This window comes from Geotrypetes seraphini, chromosome 8, assembly GCF_902459505.1.
Source record: "Geotrypetes seraphini chromosome 8, aGeoSer1.1, whole genome shotgun sequence".
NCBI classification, from domain to species: Eukaryota; Metazoa; Chordata; class Amphibia; order Gymnophiona; family Dermophiidae; genus Geotrypetes; species Geotrypetes seraphini.
In genome coordinates this window covers 64424864-64444925 of record NC_047091.1, presented here as the reverse complement: position 1 = coordinate 64444925, position 20062 = coordinate 64424864, and the positions used below count along the sequence as shown (strand labels likewise).

The 20062-nt window shown below is 43.9% G+C and overlaps 2 protein-coding genes across 2 annotated transcripts in view; both read right to left on the bottom strand.

Annotated features, from left to right (window-relative positions):
* Positions 1-2366, bottom strand: part of LOC117364971 (cathepsin W-like) — a 96290-nt gene extending 93924 nt beyond the window's left edge. Inside the window, exons 1-2 of the mRNA XM_033954732.1 lie at positions 1985-2366; positions 1555-1642 (exon numbers count right to left, since the gene is read on the bottom strand). The gene's annotated coding sequence lies outside the window, so the exon portion shown is untranslated. The remainder of the gene's footprint in view (positions 1-1554; positions 1643-1984) is intronic.
* An 11005-nt stretch (positions 2367-13371) lies between these two features.
* The window catches only part of LOC117365707 (transmembrane emp24 domain-containing protein 10-like), a 29162-nt gene continuing 22471 nt past the window's right edge, over positions 13372-20062 (bottom strand). Inside the window, exons 4-5 of the mRNA XM_033956406.1 lie at positions 18324-18450; positions 13372-14408 (exon numbers count right to left, since the gene is read on the bottom strand). Of these exons, the coding sequence (XP_033812297.1) occupies positions 14287-14408; positions 18324-18450 (249 nt within the window). The 3' untranslated portion in view covers positions 13372-14286. The remainder of the gene's footprint in view (positions 14409-18323; positions 18451-20062) is intronic.

The window sequence follows — 20062 nt, the reverse complement described above, 5'->3', positions numbered from 1 at the left end:
GGCGGAAGTGCTGGCAGGGGAGTGTAATAGAATTGGAATAAGATTTATTGGTCTTACTTGCCTTGCTGAGATGTTGGACTATAGCAGTGTTCTTCAGTGCAAAGCCCGGGAGCCAATGGCAGCTCCTAGAGACCTTTGGGGTGACTTCCATCATCATTCTGTCTTTTTTCCCCCGATACTCTCTGCCTCTTTACCCAAGCTCATGACAGAAAAGGGGGAAGAGCCACATACTTTGAGTACAAAGCATTTCTCAGTACTGTAAATAAAGAAAATATATGTGGAAACGCTCACCTCTATGAGAATACCTGAAAGCAAACTTTGAAGGGGGACTGGTGGGGATGGACACACTTTGGTCAGCTGTGTCACTTTTTTGAAGCAGCTTTTATGTCCTAACTGCAACCCACTTGTAAAGCACCCATATCTGTTTGTCATTCCTTCTACAGTTCCATACCTTATCTGTCTTATCATTCCTTCTGTTATTCCCTACCTGAGCAGTATGTATTGATTCACCCTTTTTGTCCTGTTTGTCTGTCATGATTAGATTGTAAGCTCTCTCAAGAAGGGACCATCTCTTACGTGCTAATGTACAGCGCTGAATGTGTCTGGTAGCACTATAGAAATGCAAAGTAGTAGTGTCATGGCCTTTCACAGGAAGAAAATCGGCAGCTCTCCTTCAGCTCATTTTGATACAGAGTGGCCCTGACATAAAAGTTACTGAATACTACTGGACCCTGGGAAAGGTAGCCAATGGCCCCAGAATAAGGGAATTTGTGCCATGACTAAAACCCAAAGTTACCACATCCACAGCATCAAAGACAGATAAAATATCCCAGACAAAGCTCTGATTCTCATCCATACCACATCGCATCATCTCCTCAGTTGGCACCAAAAGAGTTTCCAATCCATGAGTGGAGCTAAATCCAGATTGAGAATGATCTAAACAGTGCGACTGCTCCACAAACCAATCAGCTGATTCAGCACCACCTTCTCTATTACTTTCACTATGAAAGGCAGCATCTAAATCGGCCTACAATTTCCTAGTACCAAAGAGTGCAAATTCACCTGCTTTAATAATGGCTTCACTGTGGCCTGTTTACACACTTCTGGAAGTTGCCCAGCTAGCAAAGATTTATTAATAATAAATTTCAACACTGGTGCCACCCTATTAGCTAATAGTTTCTCCACCACCAGAGAGCAAGGATCCAGCAGTGACCTACTTGGCATAAGTGTACACACAGCACATGACACTTCTTCATCAGTCACTAAAGGGAACCTCGTCCACTTGGCAACACAGCTTCCTCTTTATATTCTCTAATCAGTATCTTATTACCTCCTATCTCCGTTCTAAATTCAGCATCTTCTCAGCCAGTGATACGGGAAAGTTCTTGATAAATGGTCACGGAGATGCAGTAGACTATCTCCATGACTATTTATCAAGAACGTCACCATATGATACAATTCTTGCAGCTTATTCAAGGCCTTGTTCACTCTTTTTCTATAATTGTTCAACCAAATATTCTATCAAACAAAGCTTATAGTTATCTTTTGCATCACCTGTCTTCCTCCATACTCTTTCTGCCTGCTGCAATTCGCGTCACAGCTGCAATAATGGAGCCATCTTCCATGAACAAGGGTAATAATACTGTTGGAGAGTTTAAAAAAAAAAAAATATTTGTTGTATTGCTTTTAAAAACTGATTATGTATCTTGTGAACCACTTAGGTTTAAGCGGGATATACGTTTTTAACTTAATAATGCCTACGAACCACCACTGCACAAACTGGAGTAGCTTGATCCAATTCCAATGAATCCTTTAGTTAAAATCTGTTTATTAAAATGCTCAATGAACACCAACATATGTAGAGCTTAGATCCAGCTGTAATATGTGCACAATGTGTTAGGGGGAAATGCTATAAACGGTCTATGATGTCCATTGGTGATTGTGAGCCAAGGAAACCATGCCCCTAATGTTTTTCTGCACTTACCAACAACTGAAAGTCAGAGTCCGGATGCTGAGGCTAGGCTAAGCTCACATTCAGCTGTGCCCACACAGCATGCTTCGCTGGCAGATGACAACACCCAGGCAGGTGTGGCAGAGAGTGTGGGGAAACAGCAACTGGAGGACGTCAATTTGTCTGTCTCATCCTCTTTTGTAGATTCAGAACCGAATTCCAAGGCAGCAGCAGATGGTGGTGGAGATATGCCCTGCAAGTTGATGGCAGGAACTGGTGACCTGTACCCAGGATCTCCTTGCTGAAAACTGTAACAGAGAGAGAGACATCTGGCCCTACAGGACTACATACTTGACATGAGCAGCTGCAGCAGAACAAGGCAACAGTGTAGGCAATGTAGACACTGACCTGCAGCTGGATTAAACGAGTATGCACTAGGAAAGACTGCTCTCCAGACATCTCCACTAACCACAAATCAAACCAAACCAACCCAGCTACGCTAATCACTTTTACGTTACATTGGTGTCTTTTATTCCACCAATACCTTCTGCAGGGGGTGCCTCCTACCCTTGCTACACCACTGTTATATATTGACATCTAGTGACCAAGTCCTCCTTAAGAATGGTTTATGGATTTTTCCTCCAAGAATTTCCTCTTTTCAACATTACATTACATTGGTGTCTTTTATTCCGCTACTACCTCACGATTCTAGGTGGATTACAATAAGAGAAGATTCTGGTCATATCCAGAAGATTACAAGATAGCTATTTAGTTGGCACGTTTAGGATCTGGAGATAGATTGAGGCAACCGGTTATATCATGAGCTTGTCTTGATAAATTTCCTAAATAACATGGTTTTGATTTCTCTTCTGAAGGTTTTGTAGTTTGGTGCTGAGGTCAGCAAATCGGTGAGGTGGTTGTCTAGTTTCCCACATCCTCCAACAATGAATTTCAGAGTTGAGTGGAACAATATTTTATTCAATTTAATTTGAACATCCTGCTTAGTAACTTTATGGTGTGTCCTCCAACTTCATGTTTACCCACTCCTCTTAGTTGTCTCTTCTCTAGTTGAAGAGCTCTAACTTCCCTACCCTTTTCTCATATAAAAGTCATCCTATGGCAATAACCTTTTGTTGTGGAACACTGGCACCCTGTGGTTAAACTGTAAAATACAGCCTTTGAAATTTGTTGACAGTGACAATCACTGGCTCCCTGTTTATTTTCCAAATTTCCTCATGCAAGTGTACCTGTAGTTCTCACTAGTTTCTTTATACCTTACTTTCCTGTGTGTGTCTTTTGCGCCTAAAAACAGAATCTCTTTACTATTCCTTTAAACTTGCAAATTATAAATCATGTTTTTCAGTAGTTGTCTCCTATGAATAATCTTTTAAAACTTAAATCACTACTAAAAACATATTTGTTTATGAAGGCCTTCCCACATTTATCTGCTTCATACTAAACTGACCGTCCGTCTGCAGACTCTTAGCAGCAATATTATCTCATAGGGTCCCTTTTACAAAGCCATGGTAGCACTTCCTGCATGGCAAAAGCAGTCCATTCTGCTGAAGTCGGTATTTTTGTGTCTACACTCAGCTTTAGCTCTTATATCAAACCATATTGTGTCATGATTACTGTTGCCTGGTTAGGCACACTTATTAAAGCTCATAATTGAAGCCCATATACTAATTAAGGGCTAGATTCACTAAGCAAACCGATCGTGTGCCAATCAGTTTGCAAGCCCTTTGCAATCCGGTTTTCCTCCGACCCAATTCACTAACCTGTGCTGGGGAGAAGAAATGCAATCAGGCCTGATCCTAGAGAACTGCCACGGAGTTGTTCAGCCTTTACTCATGCCCTCTGTGGAAAAAACCTGGGGTGAGCTTACCAGCGGGAACCAGTACCTGAGCTATTAGTGCAGGCAGCTTCTTGACTACAGACTTCTGATCTGAAAGTCTGTGTCCTCCCGCAGCCAGAGATGTCCCAAGACTGGGAGCTTCTATATAGAGAATGACATGGTGGTTGTTACCCACGGCTAGCTGCGAGTAGCCACAGGTAACCCGCTGAAACGGGGAAAGAAATATAGTAGTCGCTGCGGGGACAAGGCCATTCACCACCCCATGGAGCGGTGAATGGTCTTGTCTCCGCAGTGAGGCATCAAGGATCGTGCAGTCCCCGCAGACCCACCCGCCCGATCGCAGCATTTAGCCAGCTCCCTCCCTCCACCTCACCTCACCTTATATGCCGAGTTTGCTGGCTTTCTTTTTCACCGCCGCCTCCTCTCAGCTGCTGCTACTGCACCGCACTTTGCGCCAGGTGGGCAACGAGTTCTCGTGCCGCTACCAGCGCAATTTTGCGCACATGTCTGAGCAGCTGCACGTCACGCCCTGCACTGCACGGGCCCGATTCACTGCAGTGGCTGACGAACTGTTCCAAGACGGCATGAACTGGGGGGCGCATCGTGGCCTTCCTGGAGTTCGGTGGCGTGCTGTGCGCAGTGTCAACCGCGAGATGGCGCCACTCATGAAGTCCATAGCGGGCTGGATGACGGAGTACCTGAACGCGCGCCTGCAGCCCTGGATCCAGGAGCAAGGAGGCTGAGTATGTGCGCATGTGCGCTCTCTGGGTGCTCCCTGTCCCCTCCCCTTCCTTCTCCGTCTAGTGGTCTATTCTAAGACCCACACACGTAGAGAATTGATTGGTTATGTTATATAGTTTGCAAAGGCAATGTGTGGGCTAATTCATTTTTTGGGGGGTGGGTGGGGGGCAGGTGGCGGGTTATTGGTTTTCCCTTTTGCGGGATATGTATATGTATGCACATACAATAATATTTCAGTCATTCCTCAATTTCGAGTTTGTTGTTTCTAATTTTTAATGTGTAGAAAAGCTTGGTATAACAATCCATAATTTTCTGAACAAAATTTTTATTTTGGCCAATAAATAGATTTTATTGATTTCTGCTATTACCCCCTTCCCAATAAAAAAAATGCGAGAGGCTTTCTAGTAAACATAATTTTATTGAATTTAAAAAGTAAATAATTTTGGTTTGCCACCCCTTTCTATTGATTTATTTATTTATTTGCTTTAGGATAAAGTAGTATATTAGTTGTATTGATAAAAATTTATAAACAAAGCCCTGCCAGCTGAACATCTCTTTCTCTAGTTCAGCAGCCAGAACTTTGATTTATAAGGAAGGAATAAACTAAATATTGCAGTACTAAGGAAAAATTATGTTCTTACCTGTTAATTTTCTTTCCCTTAGACGCAGCAGATGAATCCAGAGACTAATGGGATAGCCCACATCTACCAGCAGGCGGAGATAGAGAAACTGATTAACAGGTGGTCCCATTGGCTGGCACTCCTCCTGTATCTCCGTATAGCTCCTTGCCCAAGCATCCGTAACCATCAATAGGCATAGCATGGAAAAAAACAAACTTCTTTCCCATAACAAATCTCAAAAGGCAATAATACAGAATAATAACAATAATAAACAAACTTCGAAAGTTGCAAAAGAAAAAACCGGCAATATCCAGAAAGGGTGGGGCTCTGGATTCATCTGCTGCGTCTAAGGGAAAGAAAATTAACAGGTAAGAACATAATTTTTCCTTCCCTAGTAACAGCAGCAGATGAATCCAGAGACCAATGGGATGTAGCAAAGCAATCCTCAATCTGGGTGGGAAGCAAATGCTGCCTCCGCAACAACCGACGCACTAAACGCATCTACCGCATGCGCCTCCACATCCAACCAGTAATGCTGAGAGAAAGACCAAGTAGCCGCGAGACAAAACTCCTCCAAGGAAAAAACCTCTGGACCGAGTCCAAGAAGTAGCCATCACTCTGATTGAATGGTCATGAAGTTCTTTCGCCAACTGCTTCCCTGCCATCAAGCAAGCGTAAAGAATGTCCTCCTGGACCCATCAAGCGATGGAGGCTTTGGACGCCGCCATATGTTTGAGGCATCCCTTGAGGAATACAAAAAGGTGATCTAAACAACTAAAAGTCATTAGAAACCTTGCTCGCGGAGAACGCTATGCACTTTCAAAAAAATGCAGTGAATAGAAGCACGTCCCCCCATTTCTCCTCCCAGGAAGAAGGAAGGAAAAGTGAGCGTGTCATAAAAGAAAGGATGACACCTCCTTAGAAAGAATTATGGTACCGTCTGAACTGATACCCCAGATTTTGGAAATCAGAAATAGGAATCCCCGCTGAACAAAGCCTGCAACTTGGAAAACTGCAGAGCCGAAGCCATGGCCACAAGAAACCCCGTGTTCAACGGCACAAGGAGGAAATGAAGCCTTCGATAAACTGCGAAGAAGTACCTGAAGATTGTACTCCGGACAGGGCTTTCTAAGAGGTGTACAAATATACCGTACTCCATTAAGGAACTGAACTACATGAAGCTGAGAAGTAATCGAAGAGCAATATACCTAGCCCTTGTAACAAGCTAAGAATGGCACTTGAAGCTGAAGGGAATTGAACGCTAAGCCCTCGGCAATACACCTGTGCCAAAAAGGAACTCTGGAAGGGTGCAAATGTTGAGAAGTATCCAAGAAAGGAAAAACCTCCAAAAGGAAGCAGAAGCCACAGGTGAAGACATCTGTAGCGCCTGGATAAGAGAAGAAACAATCTGCTTCGCATAACCCTTACACGTCAGTCATGACTTCTCAAAAGCTAGGTCGTAATACCAAAGTAGTACGAATATCCATGTTGATCGGACCCTAGGTGAGCAAATCCGGAGATACCAGGAAATTTCTTAGTCCAGCTGTCGAAAGACACATCAGATCCGCATAGCAAGGATGGCGCAGCCAAGCCAGAGATTCTACAAATACTGTGCCCGGAAAGCGAGCTTGAGATGGCAAATCCAAGCCATCATCAGCCAGGGGAAACATTGAAAAAGAGAAACCAGAGGTGAGAAAGAAGCCACGCTGTTACCCCCTCTAACTCCCACTCCCTGTGCCCACCGAAGAAGCTAGGAAGCATTGAATTGTGAGACGAGGCCATGAGGTCTAGTTCCAGGAGATCTCACGTCCATAAAAAGAGCTGGAACGCCTGAGCCAAAATTCCCAATATCCAGGATGTAGAAGATTTCACTATTATTAACGTTTACACTTTCTAGAGCGTACACAGTGCTGTACACTATAACATACAATAAATGGGCCATGCTCAGATTTCGCAGAGAGAAAGCCTATCCAAACTCTTTTCCTGACCCTTAAAATGATCTGTCAACAGAAGAGGAAGATGAGGGTCCACCCACTGAAGTAGAACAACAACTGTACCTGGCAACTGAGTACATCACCTACTGCCCAAGCTGTAGAGAAATACCCCCATCATAATACTGACTGAAAGGACCCTCAGCGGCATTCCAGAAGAATGGTCTGAAGCTCCAGAAAGGTAGCCTGACCATGCTCAAGAGTAGAAGAATGAACAAGTACTGAGTCGCCTCTTAAGACCAGACTCCCGGAGCTGAGGATGGAAGGCACCAAGTCCCCCAACCCGACAGCCCGGGATGTTTGGTGGCCCTGAGCTAGTCCAGCAAAGACCGAGGCATGCCTTTGAAAAGAGAAATCTCGCTGAGCCACCAAATCATACAGAGCGATGCATGAGGAGCCTACCAAATAATTGGAGCCCTGAGATACCAGAAACCACCGGAACAAAAGCGACTGCTGTAGCGTTATAATGGGAAAGCAAGCCGAAGTTCCCATTGGAGTCAGCAACATGGATCCTATAACCTGTACAGAATCCCATACTCTGGGACTTGGTGACCAAAGAAGAATGCAAACCTGAGACTGTGACCCATCACCCTAGTCTCTGGGAAGAAACACATTTCTCTCCTATATGAATAAAAACATCTCCCCGATATACCTATAAATAGTACAGGAGAAAAGAGCGCTGTGCAAATTCGAAGATTCACGTCCAAAGAACTGAGGAAAAGAAACCACCCTTTTCGTGTCAGCCAAATGGCCCGACTGGAAGACATCCGAATCAAGCAGTCAGTCAAGAAGAAATTAGGTGAATCACCTGGTAGTGCCAAAACGGTACCACTGCCCACATTTTCTAAAATGTTCTTGAAGCCTTGGGTAGGTGAAATGGCATGTGCCAAAACCGAAAGCGCTGCTCAAAGAGAGGCAAGCAAACCTAGTGCCGATTCGGAGTCCATAGGGAAAATGTAAATATTCTACCAGTTTTTCTGCAGAAATGTGTAACCCTGAGAAACTAAGAGCAACAAAAAGGGAGGAAGGTCCAACCTTGTCTGCAGAAAAAACCAACCAGGAACAAACAAAAAAAGAAACTGCAGATATGTACAAGATGCAGGCGAAATTTATTGTGACAAATATAAATATATAAAAACCTTTTTAACAAACAGCAGTTGGCGATTCTCGGCGCATCGGACCTTTTGGTTTATGACATTTTTTACTCTACAATTTTTGTGGCATATTTTTCCAAACCTTTTTTCATCTTGGACCCCCGACGAAGGTTTGTCCGAAACATGGACCGTGTCGGGTTCATTTGTTTGGTAAAAAGGTTTTTATATATTTATATTTGTCACAATAAATTTCGCCTGCATCTTGTACATATCTGCAGTTTCTTTTTTTTGTTTGACCCTGAGAAACTAATTCAGCAGAATGGGATCCAGCCTGCCCAATGCCCCCGTCTTGGGCACCATGCAGTAAGTGGAACAACGTCCCTTAGTTTCCGAAGAACTACAACAACTGCCCTGAGGACCAGTAACACTGAAAAGGGAAACACAAAACATAGAGACTCCAAGAATGAACTGGAAACCTGAGGAGGATGCAAAGTTGCAAGCATCCTGAAAAATCTTCACAGCTCCCTGACCTGACAATATAGTGTCTTCTCCCTCATGAGAAAGCCTGAAGAGTCATTGGAAGAAGTCAAGATCCCCTCAGAATGAAGTGCAGAATGTCAGGGAATGGCAGGATGAGAACTGTAGGATCTGCAAGAAGATTCTCCTAAGAAAATCAAGCTTCACAATGTAAAGAGGAATATACTGGAACCATGAAAACAGTACTAACTCCATGCAACATGAGCGAAATACGTATGTCCTTTAAAGTGAAAACGTACTAGACTCAATCAAGATGCTGCATCTACTGCCCCATGGAAAACAATAGCATCCTTACAGGTATCAGACAAAGCTCACATCGCTAATGAGAGCTTCAGGGATGAGGCTAACAGCCACATAGCGCGAGATCCTCCGTGGGTTTGCTAGAATAGATAACTGGCTCCTGGTTAAAAGGAGCTGTACAGCCCTTCCTGTCTGGTCGGGAGGGGGGGGGGGGGCGTCTAGCATGTGCCATGAGAAAATGGCAACAGGAGAAACCAGCGTGATAAGCATGGAAATCTGAAGTCCAGGCCCCCTCAGAAATAGAGAAAGAGAGTCCTGGCCGCAGGAAGATGCGCAGTGTCATTATGCCCATAGAGACAGCCCGAACTTGGAAACTGTTTGTACTACCTTTAGGCATATATATCCTGTGCCACTACTGGACACATGCAGCTCAGCACAGAGGCCCAAATAAGGACAGTTACCAACAGACAAAGGCTCAATCTGCAGGGACCCCAAGAGAGACAATGAGATACCTGCGTGAAATACAGGGCACTATCTTACTGCTGATCTCACCGTGCCGTGAGATGCCGTATGTCGCCCCAGTCCGGAGACAAACCGAGACTGGGTGACCTAGCACAGGTCAGAGTCTCTATGGTAAACCCCTTGAGTGCTAACCCCAGAGTCCGATTAAACAAGCAGCTTCCTTCAAGGGAGTACAGCAGGAACACAGACATAGACATATAAATCTGCCCAAGCTTGTCCCAAAGCTGGTGAAACACATACAACTTGTCTGAACCGGAAAGGAGAGAAGCCCCGGCATACCCTGACCAAAGACAGCTGGAAACAAACTACCGGAACGCTGCAGCTCTCCCGCTATCGCCGGAGACCCAAGCGCATGCCTGATTCTTGCTGACACGTGGCTGCTGCATCAACGCTCCTAGAAACATAGTTGGATTCAAGCCCCACAAAATTTACCCTGCTGCGGCTTGTATAGAAAGAAAATCAGACTCGTGGAATAACCAGAAGAACGGCCCACAGCGCTGGAAAAAAACATGTCCCATCTCATGCGCGCTGCTATAAACCGGCACCTGCACAATCAGCTGCACATGGCCGTGACAAACACCAATGAAAGAGAGCCTCAGAATTAACAGGACTACTATTGCTGCACTGAAACCCAACAATGAGAACAAGTGCGAGCATGAAATCGCACCGCTACTGCCGCGCTGTAACCAACAAGGAAACTAAGCGCGTGAATGCAAAGGGCAGGAAGTCCCGGCTCCCTCCACGGATTTCCAGTCATAAAACTTAGTCTCAATAAAATATCCATTCCTTAAACATACGCTGACCGAACCCACATTACTAAGACTCCCAAACAGAACCTGAAGTTCAACCAACATTAAAAAACAGAAACATACTCACAAGCTTGTTGTTAGGGCCGGTTGAAGCCAGTTAAAGCTGGTTGAGCAGCAGTAACAGAGCAGAATGGAGCAACTGTGGTCTCTTTTTTTTTACAGAGAAGGGAAAGAAAAAAATTGAGACCCAGTCAGACCCTCTAGCAATGGAGGGAGAGTGAGGCAGGGACCTGGGGGGGGGGCCCAGGTGTAATCCCTAAAGCCGGCACTGTTCAGCCTGACACCCCTGTCTCACTGAAGAGAAAATCTCAACAGGAGAAACAGAATGGCAGTCTCACTGAAGAGAAACCTCAACAGGAGAAAATAAAGTTCCAGTCACAGCCAGAATTCAGGAGCTAGTTGAATAGCGACCATTCCTGCTGGGAGATAGAGAATACTGGAGATACAGGAGGAGTGCCAGCCAATGGGACCACCTGTTAATCAGTTTCTCTATCTCCGCCTGCTGGTAGATGTGTGCTATCCCATTGGTCTCTGGATTCATCTGCTGCTGTTGCTAGGGAAGGCTTATATGGATGCTGCGGGGATGGTGACGGGGCGGTGAATGGGATGGCAGTGACGGTGACGGGGCGGTGAAAGGGACGGGGCGGTGACGAGGACAGATTTTTCCCCCATGTCATTCTCTACTTCTATAGAACTGAAAAGTCTCATCAGATTTAAAAAACCCTGAAAAGAAAGAAACATGAGCAGGACAGGCTCCTACCATCTCATGTGTAGAGAAAATAACTGAAGAGTACAGGACAGCCCAGGGAGAAGGGAGGTGGAACAGAAAAATGCAAATGAGGCTCTCTACCTCCCCCCCCCCCCCAAAATGAAGGTGCATAAACCCAGTGGATCAAGACTGATGTTCCTATTGAACTAGAATAAAGAAATTACAGCGCAGCTCAGAAAGACACCTTCCAGCTTGCGTTCAGAAGGAAAAACTGAAGGGGGCAGCAAGAGCCTTCTGGAGAAGGAGTTGAAAACCTGACATGGGTGCCTTCTGCACAGCTCATGAACATGGACAGAATACCCTACTGTCCAGAATGACACACCTATTGCACTAGAATAATCAATTCTTTGCACTGCTGAATTTGGGCATTCTGTAGAGGCAGACAGGAAAGAGAAGTGCAAAAAAAGCTTCTGAGGTCCTCACTATATCTATTGCTCTCTCTCTTCCCTCCTACCTCCCTGACAGTTTAGCAACACACTTTTCCCAGATGCAAAGGGCCAACACTGCTCCACTCTCCTTCCCCCATTCCCAGGAGTTTGTCAGTAGTGACCAATCTCCCATGAGAATACAGATCTTTGGGCATCACCTAGGTCCAACTTCAAGAGATCCATACTAGAAGACTACAGCTTACTGGGACTCTCCACACTACACATTAGTATAAGCTGAAGGGATAGGCTGGGAGAGGAAGGGTGGAGTTTTTATGAAAAGCTGTCAAGGAGAGGGAAGCTGGAAGATGTTGGAGGGAAAGTGTGCGTTAGAGGAGTGGAGTAGCCTAGTGCCTTATAGTCAGATTTCAGTTTTCCAGGTACTTTAAGTTTGTAATAGACAGAACCTGTGTATTTCAGGCATACCAATTTACTTCAACTGAGGACTTTTATACCAATAATCCTGGACATCCCAGCACTACCTGCAGCTTGGAACTCCCAAAAGAGCTCTGCAGATTAGTACAGTAAAATCACCGAGAGCTAGAAATAGGAACGGTGGTACTATACTAACTTACAGGAATACTGCACCAACAACTTAAATTCTACTCTGGCAGCAATCAGAGTTTCTTTAAATGCTGATCACCTCTAGCTAAATTAGGTCCTTTCTGGGCACTGGTCCTGATGCTGCACCCACATAGGTAACTGGGCATAGTTAGGACTGCTTTTTATGTAGTCAAATGTGAAGTTAGCTAGCCAGCAGTGCCCAGATAACTCCTGACTCTACCCTGATTCCACCCTTGGACTTCTCAGCTGTCACAAAGATATTCAGTAGCACTGTCTGGTTAAGTGCTGCAGAATATTTGTTCATGGGCTAGGTAGGAGGAGCTTCTACTTCCCAATTCAATTATTTTGGACATCCACCCCGATGTCTCTAAGAGAGATAAGTCTTTTTTTAATCATAGTTTAAACAGTTTGATACCATACTCCCCCAATATGCTAATTTCACAACCTGAATAAATCAATCCAAAAGCTGCAGGAAAGTCAAGTATATAAAGAACAGTTAGTTACAAGACCTCCCATGACATGGAAATAAAAGGTGAAGCTTCAGCAAAGCACAATCACAACTTCTTTCTAAAGATGATTATTATTTAAAGCTGCAAAATCCTTACCCCCACCCCTTGCACAAATTCATGATTGGAGTCCAAGTAATTGCACACCAACGGGGGGAAGCAACCAAAAATCCATTCCAAGTAGGTAAAGAAATTCAGCTCAGTTTGTATGCGTGCCTGGCTTCACAGTCCTACCAGAGACAGACTTAGCTGAACTCTTCTCATAACTAGTCTCCACCAGGCACCAGCTGCTTTGGAAGTCACAAAGTCTACAAAATGACTATGATTACATGGCAGCAGCTTGTTACTCTATGGGGTTTTCACCATGACAGAAAACTGGTAGCTATAGTATATGCATAGATCCCTTTTCTAGACAATGCAAGTACCAACAATGATAAGAGGGGAAAAAGATAAAAATAGTTCTGTACAGTGTCAAATGATAAAGAAGTGTGTGTTTTATGTTTTTAGTTTATGCTTTTGATTTGAATGTAATGGACTTAAATAAAAATGACCTATCTGTCTAGTAGGAGGTGTTTCTTGATCATTCCCTTCTCCTAGCTAATCTGAGCCCAAAACCATGGAAACAGAAACATGACGGCAGATAAAGGCCACATGGTCCATCCACAGCAACCACTATCTCCTTCTCTTCCTAAGAGTTCCCACATGCCTGCCCCATGCATTCTTGATGAGCAAGGCACACATCACAACTTCTTTCTAAAGATTTTTATTATTTAAAAGCTGCAAAATCCTTACCCCACCCCTTGCACAAATTCATGATTGGAGTCCAAGTAATTGCCCACCAATGGGGGGGGGGGGAAAGCAACCAAAAATCCATTCCAAGCAGGTAAAGAAATTCAGTCCAGTTTGTAAGTGGCGCTTTTAAGGATGAAACCCATAGATCAAAATTCAAGTACAGCTAAGCTGTCCAGGTAGATGGAAATACTCTTATTATTAAACAATTCATTTTAAAATGTAGATTGAAAATGTTAACATTGTTTTACTACCATTGGGTGCAACCATTTGTGCCAGTGATGTCAGCACATTATCTAATTCCCATATGTAACAGCTTGCTGACATCACAGACTAGATGCAGCAAGTGATGTCTAAGTCACTTGTCTTCTAAAAGGAGTGGTAGGGGGTATCCTGAAGCCGAAGCTCAGATGCAGCACAAAATGGCTACCCCAACAGATGCAGTCACTGTTTTCCATAAGCAACCAAAACTTTAAAAACCAGGAGAATCAATGGATGGGAAGAGTTTCTTTATTTCTCCTTTTGCAGAATGTCCTTGATGCCCTTTGATTTTTATTCAGTAGTAAGTACTGGGATCATTTCATGACTAGGTCTTTCAACCTCATTTTAAGGAGATATTGGTATCTGATCAATTACTATCCTTTATGACAAGCTGGTACCATTAACCAACTGCTGGGGTGGGGGGAGCAGGAACCGGCCAATTCCTTTATTTGCCTGCCTGGATAAGGATTTCAGCTTATCGCCCCATTCCCCAGACTCATAATCATCAATATGAAATTGGTTTCATGAAGTGGCGATGGCATGGGGCAGTCCTGTTGTCAGTGAAGGATCCCTGAAAGAATTGTAACTTGATGACGAAAGAGCTGCCCTCTGTCACTCGATCAGTTTCTTCGCCTTAAAGAAGCGGCGCAGGTAGAAGACCTGCCAGGTGGCCAGACCCACAAGACACAGCATGGAGAAGACACTGAAATAGAGCACTCGCAGGCTGGTAGATTCTGCACAAAGGAAAATAAATCTCTTAGCTTTTAGGGCTTTAACCCAGTCATAGACAAAACTTAACAACACTTAGTAAAGGAAAGGAGACAAAAGACCTAATGGGCCTGTCCAGTCTGCCCAGCAAGCTTATAAGATCTCTTATTTACCCAATACTAATCTACTACTTATGCAGCACTGTACACTAAACATGAAAGAAAGTCTCTGCTGGACAGAGTTTACAATCTAATCAAGACAAATAAGGGATTAGGGACTTACTTAGAGTAGGAATGAGAAAACAGACATGAGTACTGAACAAGTGATTAGGAGTTAGGGAGTTAAAGCAACCTCACAGAGGTGGGCTTTTAGCCTAGATTTGAATCCAGCCAGAGACAGAGCTTAACCTACTGACCAGAGAATGACATGGGGAAAAAAATCTGTCCCCATCACTGCCCCCTCACCGGACCACCATCCTCTTCACCGCCCCGTCCTCGCCCCGTCGCCGTCCCCACAGCATCCACCCTTCCTTTTCGGCACCTCACTGCCCTTCAGCACCCCTCACGCGGTCTGTGAATCTCTCTCCCTTCCCCTTACCTTTGCGGCGTCTTTTAAGGTTTCAGTCTTGTTGTAAGCCGCCGGAGTGTTCGTGCAGTCGCATGCGTGTGTGGGAGGAAGCTTCTCCTCTGACGCAACCGGAAATTGCATCAGAGGAGAAGCTTGAGACTGCACGTACGCTTCGGCGGCTTTCAACAAGACTGAAATCTTAAAACACGCTGCGAAGGTAAGGGGGAGGGATGGAGATAGATAGATTCGGGTAGGTAGGAAGGAGGGAGGTGACCATGCGCATTCCCTCCCTTAACTGTGGGGACAAGGCCATTCAACACTTCACAGGGCAGTGGATGGCCTTGTCCCCATACCTGCGGTGAGCACCTTTCCCCCCTCCACTGTTTTGGCGGGTTACCCGCGGCTACTCGTGGCTAGCTGCGGGTAACATCCACCGTGTCATTCTCTACTACTGACTCAGAAGTCTATTCCAGGCATATAGTACAGCAAGATAAAAGGAACAGAGTTGGCAGTAAAGGAGAAAGGTACAGATAAGAGAGATGTATCCTATGCACAGAGTTCCCAGGGAGAAGCGTAGAGAGAGATAAGAATGGAGAGATACTGAGCAGCTGCAGAGGAGTTTTGAATTGTAGGTGGAAAAGTATAGGAAGCCAATTAGATGACTTGAGGAAAGGGCTAATATGAGCGTAGCAACACTGGCAGAATACGGGGGAGAGAAAGGTGGGTTCAGGGGGAAAGATAAGCAGCTCAGCCTTGGCCATATTTCATTTCAGAGGGCCTAGACCTCTCCCCCATGTTGTTTTTAGCTGACAACCTTTTTCCTACCTCTGCTTTCCATCCCTGTCCCAAGAATGTATAGAATCTGTTTAAAGTGCCTCCCTCCCCCCCTTCCAGTGGTCAGCCACATCAGCCTTTACTTCTACCAAGATATTAAATCCAACCCCTACGTGCCCTTCAATGTCTTATCACTAAGTTTTCTGATAATCTATGAAGCAATGGTCCATGTATGCTACCAACTTAAAAAAGCATGATTTGCAGTGCACATTAGTCATGGAAGGGGGATTGCAACCTCATCTAACCTTGGGTCAACAGCAGCTCTTCTTCAGGATTTTACAAGACTGACACTAAATACAACATTCTGGTACCCAATCAGATCTAAAAATCAGCAGTCACTAAAAGCAGGGAGGCTAGCATAATAAATAAAAAAAATCCCACCTCCCCTGGTCAATGACGTTTGGGTTTTACCCCTGAACCTTCAAAGCAGTTTACCCAAATATTTTCTACAAGGCCAATACTGTTACATTATTGCTGTTTAGGGTCGTGATGAAGAAGGGATTATTTCTCCATCATCTAAAATGATTATTTTGGTTGGGGGGGTATCAAGAGATTTCAGTTACATTCATTCAATGCACTTTGCCTTTTGTTAAGGCATATAGAAAGATCTTGGTAAGAAAAGACAAAGCACGGGCAAACTAATAGGCTGTATAGTATGGCCCTTATTTGCTGTCACGCTCTTTGTTTCAGTAAGCTCCAGGCAACAGGGAGAGTAAAAGATAGATCTAAGGACAGAATTAGGCCGGGGAAGACTTTGAGGCAATCATCAGATTTGGGGTTTGCAAATCTGGGACCACCAGGCCAGGGGGAGTGTGGGTGGGGTCTTCCAGGAGGAACTTTCCACCACAAAAGCTATAATCTACTAAAACAAACATTCTACTTCCATATATCTTAAAAGTACATTATTTAAGTTGCTTAAAACAAAATATTTAGATTCCAGAACCAAAATCTTATGCTAAGTGATATGTCCCACATACAAGACAATTAATTGTGCAACGAAAAAGCTAAGTCAGCTGACAAAATACAACTCCTCAACATGTGGAACACAGGTTCATGTTCTGAAACTGAACTGGTTCCCAAGACATTTTACACCAATCAGTTATCTATCAGACAATAAAAATGTCCAACCTTTGCTATCACTGGCTTGGTTTCGTTGTTCAGCATCTCCCTTTCTTTTCTTATTCTCTGGTATCTCCTTCTTTGCTCTTTTCAGTTTCAACTCTGTGTCTTCCTTATTTTCTCTTTCATCAGTGGATATGTTAATCTTTTCCTTCTCTATGTGTGTTTCCTACCTCTTGATGGTCTCCCTTTTTATCCTTCTTATTCTCCTCCCAATTCCTCTTCTCTTTCCTTATGAGTTCTTTTCTCATCCTCTTCCTCTAGCATTTTATTCCCACATTTTGTTCATTCCTCTTACGGGTACTCTTCTTTTCACACTCTCCTCATCCTTCCAGTCCAGCAACTCCACCCCTCTCTCTTTGCTCCCACCACCAACCAGCACCACTTTCCCTCCATCAAAATTGCCTTCCTGGAATGGTTCCTTTACCCAACGAGGCCAAGGCAGAAAGAAGCACAGCACAAGTAAAACATTAAAGTGCCACGTGAAGCTTCTAGTGCCTGAGCTCTGTGGTGTTCTGCCAGTGTCTCACCCCCTGATATATACTTCCTATTGTTGTGGGGATGGAATGTTGACAGAGCTTCAACTAAGCACAAGTGCTGAAACCCTCCACAGGGCACCTTATTATTTTTCTTAGTGCTGTGCTTCTTACTGCCCCACTGGGCTAAATAAAGGAGTAATGCATGGAGGGACTTTTGAAGCAGAGATATGTATGGCACCATGGCAGGCCTTGGGGGAGGAGGGAAGACTGTAGCGAAAGGATAAAAGCATGAATCAGGGACAGGAGGAGCTTGTCCTCCATGAGCTGGGGGTCAACCAGTCAAAATCAGGGACATTTCGTAAACCATATGCTAAAAGTTATAAAAAAAGAAAGAAAAAGAAATGGAGAACAGGAGACAGAAAGAAGGAGTGAGGGATAAAGTCCAGGACAAGACCAGAAGAGCCTAATGGTTAGTGCAGTAGCCTGAGAACCAGAGAAACTGGGTTCAATTCCCACCGCAGTTTCTTGTGACCCTGGTCAAGTCACTTAATCCACCAAAAACTTAGACTGTGAGTCCACTAGGGACAGAGAAAGTACCTGCATATAACATGTACAGCGTTGTATATGCCTAGTAGCACTACAGAAATGATTAAAGCCTGAAATACTACAGAGGAGCTTCGGTGGTGGGAAAGTGGTGTAATGCCTGAGATAGGCACAAAGGATCCCCCTGCTGGTGGAGATGTGATAGATAACCCCCAGGAAAAGCACAGACCACCCCCACTCCAAGTAGGAGCGGGGAGGAATTGGAGAAGAAAAATCCAGAAAAGTAGAAAGGATTAGATGGAGAAGAAGCAAGGCAGGCAGAGTTTATGATCTGTATCAGGATGAGCCTAGAGAAATCCAGAGATCTCTTGCATATTTTGTGTTTCTTTTCATTCTAACCATTGGTGTCTCTCATCTCCTCTTCCCGCTGCTTCATGTAAGCAAAGTCCTTGACAATAGATTCAGAGAGATCCTCCAGTCGCCTCAGCTCCAACTCCAACGGCTTCAGCTTCTCGGCTTTTGCAATCTGAGAAGTAGAGAGAGAAGTGTGAAACAAGTTTCAGAACCAAACCAGGGACAGGGCTAATGATAGCTGCTCCTAGGAAAGCAGAATTGCTACACACCTTTCTTCTCCTTCAGTACAATATGGTTGAAATCACTAATTCACAAGCATTACATGACCAAGACAAAGATTCCTGGCGACGGCCTGCACTATTACCTACAGAATTATTTATTTTGTGCATTCATAGACTACACAGCCACTAAAATCTGTGCTGTTCACTATAAAAGCATTCTTAATGCATTTATTATGCCATGATTCAGATCTAAATTAATTATATCTGGATGTGCTCCTTGTTTCGTTCATATTAAAGGATTATAAATAAACTCCAGGATTATAAATAAACTGGTTAGGCCAATTAATCTGAATTTAAGATTTTGGTTTTGATTTATAAAGCCTTGAGTGACAAAGTCCTCTGTGTATTGCTACCGTCTTGAAAATCTACCAACCAGTGACAGCCTTGCATTCTACAGATAAGGGCCTTTTTGGGACGCATGTCTTCAGCAGCAGACTGGCTAACTTTATGAAGAGGGCTTTAAACTAGAATTATTGGGGCAGGGTGATCAAAGCCCCCAGGTGAGTATAAACCCTCAGGTTAAGTGAATCACTAAATATCTCTACACAAATGAGAAAAGGGGGCAATGTCTGGAAAGAAGTATATATTAATGCTCAAAATATGGGAAACAAGGCTCTGGATCTACAGACTGTGATGGAAGAGGCTGAGTTAGATTTAGTGGCGATCACAGAGATGTAGTTCATGGAGAAAAATGACTGTGATATAGTTATACCGGGCTATATGTTCAGGAAAGACAGGGTAGGAAGAAAAGAATGGGGGAATGGCATTATATGTTAAAAACCACACAACTGCAGATCAGGCACCGTAAGTCAATCTGGAAAGAGGGAATGAAAAATGTATTTACATAGGTGCGATATACAGGCCTCCTTTACAGACAGAAGAAGTGGACAGAAATTTAATAGCAGACATTTAGAATATGCTTTACAAGAGAAAGTATTGCCAACAGGTGATTTTAACATACCAGATGTTGATTGGAATATCCCTATTGTGGAGTCTTCTAGAAGTAGGAAGATCCTGAATTCTCTACAAGGAGAACTGTTCCAGCAGTTGGTAATGGAGCCATACTGGACTTAGTGCTTACAAACTGGGAAAGTGTTTCTGATGTTATGGTGGGAGATCACCTGGCATCCAATGATCATTGCATGGTGTGGTTTAATGTTAAGACAGGTGTAGAGAACACTCATTCAAAAGTAAAGGTTCTAGACTTTAATAAAACTAAATTTGTTCAGATGGGGCATTACGTAAAAGAATTGTCTGGATGGGAACATCTAGAAGTAGTAGGAAAGCAATGGACAAAACAGAAAGGAGCTATTATAAGGGTAACAAACCATTTTGTAAGTAAGAGGAAAAGAAAGCTGCTTTTGTTCTAAAAAAAAAAGAGGTTAGCTTTCATAAACTATAAAAGATCAAAGAACGAGCAAGACAGGCAAAAATATCTGGAAAAGTTGAGAGAGGATGGTCGAGTAGTCAGGAAAGCAAAGTTGCAAATGGAAGAAAAAAAAA